This window comes from Lissotriton vulgaris, chromosome 8, assembly GCF_964263255.1.
Source record: "Lissotriton vulgaris chromosome 8, aLisVul1.2, whole genome shotgun sequence".
NCBI lineage: Eukaryota > Metazoa > Chordata > Amphibia > Caudata > Salamandridae > Lissotriton > Lissotriton vulgaris.
In genome coordinates, this window is record NC_141696.1 from 212948011 (window position 1) to 212952283 (window position 4273).

Sequence of the window (4273 nt, forward strand, 5' to 3'; positions counted from 1 at the left end):
AAAAAATAACCTTACCGGATTTGTTAGAGTTAGTACAACAGCAGGACATTCTTATGTTTTTGGAGAACTGGGCCAGACAAGATTTATATATTGAAGGATTTGAATGTTTTAAGACTGTTGTCCCGGAGAGTCGCGCGAGCGCGTCGGCAAGATGGCCGCCGCCACCGGAGCTCCGTAATTTCGTCAGCCTAATGAGCTGAATTACGACGATTTTGCCACAAGGTTTGCTCAATTACCACAGCGCTTGCCTCCTATGCCGGCCCCCCACCTTCTCTGTCAATTTGGGGCGTTTTCAACGTGTGGGGACCCCTCTGTCTGCTTCCTGGTTCCTCTCCCCTGCCTCTGCTCCGATTCAGCCGATTGCCTCAGCACAGGGGGCGGTGCACTTCTGAAGAAAGGGCCTGGCTTGGGCCTAGCCACTCCCACGGCTCACCTTAACTTCTGCACTGCCTTTTGTTCAAGTACTTCTGGAGCTTTTAATACCCTTTTCCCTCATATTTATGACATTTTTGAGGTGGATTTGGTTTTTTAAATTTTTCTGACGCAAAAAGTTGTTTTTCCTCCTCAAGATGGATAACAAAAATTCTAATGTCAACAAAAGGAAGCAGCAGGTGTCTCCTCCCCCAAAAAAGTCTACGGTTGTTGAAACTTCTGAACCTTCCCTTACTCTAATACTGGAGGAAATTAAAGCGCTGCGTATGAATACTGATACTATTGCAAACAAAGTGAAAAATGTTCGCAAAGATATGGCGTCCATGTCCATGAAAGTTTCCGATAACACTATTAAAATTCAGGACAATAAAACCAAACTCGACGCTTTCACACCTTTGATGGCTCAGATAGTACCGCTGCATAACCAATTATTGGAATTGGAGAACCGTAATAGACAATATAATCTCCGCATTTTTAATCTGCCTGAGGAAGTTGGGGGCTCCGACTGTCGCTTATACTTGGAATCTTTGCTGCCTGGTCTTCTAAATATCAAATTTCCGTAAAAATTTGAGGTGGACAAAGCGCATTGAATTCCCTCACACAGGAATCCACGCCATACTAAACCCAGGCAGGTGATTTTAAAGGTCTTGCGTCACCATCACTTGGTCCTCATAAGGAAAGCAGCCAGAGACATTCCTTTGCTTCTGGTAAATGGCTCCAAAATATTTATCCATCAAGACTTTGCTAAAGAAACGGTCGCTATTCGCAAGGAATTTTCCTCTCTGCGTCCACAATTGAAAAGCCTTGGTTTTAAGTATGGTCTATTTCAGTGGTGTCAAACACAAGGCCCGCGGGCCGAATCCGGCCCGCCAGACCTCGTCATGTGGCCCGTGTAGCCGCCGCCGGTCGCAAGCCTTCACCTTTTATTCTCGCTTTTTTTTTATTGAGACAAGAAAGCCGCCTCTTCAGCGCATGCGCGGCAGCCTACAAGCCAGAGAACGTCTGCCCTCTAGCGTTATTGACACAAGAAAGCCGCCTCTTCGGGCGCATGCGCGGCAGCCTACAAGCCAGAGAACGTCTGCCCTCTAGCGTTATTGACACAAGAAAGCCGCCTCTTCAGCGCATGCGCGGCAGCCTACAAGCCAGAGAACGTCTGCCCTCTAGCAGCGCCGGCCGTTCTACACAGGAAACCTCCACTTTACATGCATTCAGGAAACCTCCACTTGTTGAGCGCATGCCATCCTGTGATCTGTGACAGATCCAACGGCTGCCTGAACCCTTCTCTCCTGTACTGTAAGTACACATATGATGTATGTGTGGGGGGGGGGGGGGGGGTTCTGCTTATTATTCTGCTTAAAAGTCTGAGCGGTAAACTTTGGATATACTGACCACTTCCGTGTCACTTTACAGTGGTGTAGGGACCATAAACTACAATCAAATAACCGAAAAATGTCCAAGAAAAGAAAAGTTGATGCAGAGGGAAGGCAATTTCAGGAGAGATGGGAAAGTGAATACATGTTTGTGATTAATGGAGACAAGCCGGTATGTCTTATTTGCTATGAGGCAGTAGCAGTGATGAAGGAATACAATTTACGCCGGCACTTTGAGACCAAACATGGAGCCAAATTTGCTAACCTTAGCCACCAGGAAAAGCAACAAAAGGTCCAAGAATTAAAAGGTAGCCTGCATTCTCAACGGAATATTTTTGCAAAAATGACAGGAAAAAATGATGCAGCAGTGAAAGCCAGCTATCTTGTGGCTGAAGAAATTGTGCGAGCTTCAAAGTGCTTTTCAGAAGGTGCATTTGTGAAGCAGTGTATGCTGAAGGTATGTGAACAGGTGTGCCCTGAGCAGAGACAGGCTTTTAACAATGTAAGCTTGTCAAGAAACACCATCACAGACCTAGTCAGGGACCTAGCATGTAATCTTAAAACAAAGTTGGCTGAAGAGGCATGCAGTTATCTGGCATTTTCATTAGCTGTTGATGAAAGCACTGACAATACTAATACAGCTCATCTAGCTATTTTTGTAAGAGGTGTGAAGGAAGACTTGTCTGTCAGTGAGGAGCTCTTGGATGTGGTCGCCATGTATGGGACAACAACTGGGAGGGACATCTTCAATGCAGTGGAGGAATCCGTAAAAAAAATGAAATTACCTTTGGAAAAGTTGGTGGGACTTACTACTGATGGCGCTCCAGCAATGTGTGGAGAGAGAAATGGCTTGGTTGGACTGTTAAAAGAGAAAATGAAAAAAAGTAATTGCCACACGCCGCTGATAACTTATCACTGCATTATCCACCAAGAAGCTCTGTGTGGCAAGGTTCTGCAACTGGATAACATAATGTCCACAGTCATGAAAACAGTGAATTTTCTGCGTGCACGGGGTCTGAATCATCGTCAGTTCCAACAATTTTTGAAGGAGGTGGGCATGGAACATACAGATGTGCCATACCATACAGAAGTAAGGTGGCTGAGTAGGAGCACCGTTCTCAAGAGATTTTTTGAGCTTTTGGAAGAAATTACTCTTTTTATGCAAAGTAAAGGAAAGCCCTTGTCAGAACTGTCAGATCCAAACTGGCTGTGCGATTTTGCCATGTTGTATGACATAACAGAGCATCTCGCCCATCTGAATCTGAGGCTGCAGGGCCGCAAACAAGTCATAACCTCAATGTATGAGGCAATAACAGCTTTCCAGGAGAAACTGCGCCTATGGAAGTCACAGCTTGAAAAAGACAGTCTTGCCCACTTTTCTGTCTGCCAGAGCATCTCAACCTCATTCCCAGGTACTTTTTCATGTGCTCGATTGGGTACCAAAGTGAATCGGCTGATTGATGAATTCAATTGACGCTTTTCTGACTTTAAACAACAAAACTTAACCTTTACCAGCTTTGCCAATCCCTTCAACATCGATGTTGACAGTGCACCACATCACCTTCAAATGGAATTAATAGAACTTCAGTGCAACAGCAGCCTGAAAGCGAAGTTCCAGGATGCGACAGTCGACGACTTTTACCGTCTCCTCCCCCCTGCTTTGATGCCACAGCTCCGACTTCAAGCTGCACGTGTTCTGTCCATGTTTGGGAGCACCTATCTATGTGAACAGATGTTTTCAGTCATGAATCTGAACAAGACCAAGCTCAGATCACGCATCACTGATGATAACCTCCATGCTGTTTTGCGGATTGCTACAGCACAAGACCTAACGCCAGACATCGATGGACTGACCTCAGGAAAACGATGTCAGCCATCTAGTCAGAAAAGTTAAAAAAAGTTAATGCCTTGTGTTTGCCATATGTGTAATAAACAGTGTTTGGCAATATTTGTATGTTTAAAAAACAAAAAATTACTGTCTGTTACCAAAAATAATTTTTCAATAAATTGTACAATAATTGTACATTTGAATATCTACTTGCCATTATTCTGACTATGTTTCTGCTTTAAGAGCTAGTTATTATTACAAAAAACAGTAATAATTGAATGCAGTGACAATAATTTATGATAATAAAGAGTGGACACATAGTCCTACAGATACAACCGGCCCTTTGAGGGTGACCAAACTGCTGATGCGGCCCCCGATGAATTTGAGTTTGACACCCCTGGTCTATTTGATCCGTCTACAATGCGAGTTTGGAAAGACACCTTTTCAAAATCTTTTCACCGTCCTGAAGACTTAAGACTTTTTCTGGACCAACAAGCTTCGTCATCAATGGATACTCAAGCTCCTATTACCTGAACGCATTTAATTTGAGCATTCCTGGCGATTCCTCTTTCTACATGGGCTCCAACGGTTTTTGGCCATGCTTGTGGAACGGGTGTGCGTCTCTGTGTCCTTATTTATGTAC

At 44.4% G+C, this 4273-nt stretch overlaps 1 protein-coding gene across 1 annotated transcript; it reads left to right on the plus strand.

The window, feature by feature from the left end:
- The first annotated feature begins 1881 nt into the window (after positions 1–1881).
- Positions 1882–3696, plus strand: LOC147696886 (general transcription factor II-I repeat domain-containing protein 2-like). The gene is given in 1 exon segment (XM_086936084.1): positions 1882–3696. A coding segment is annotated over 1 exon segment (1815 nt).
- Positions 3697–4273: the final 577 nt, after the last annotated feature.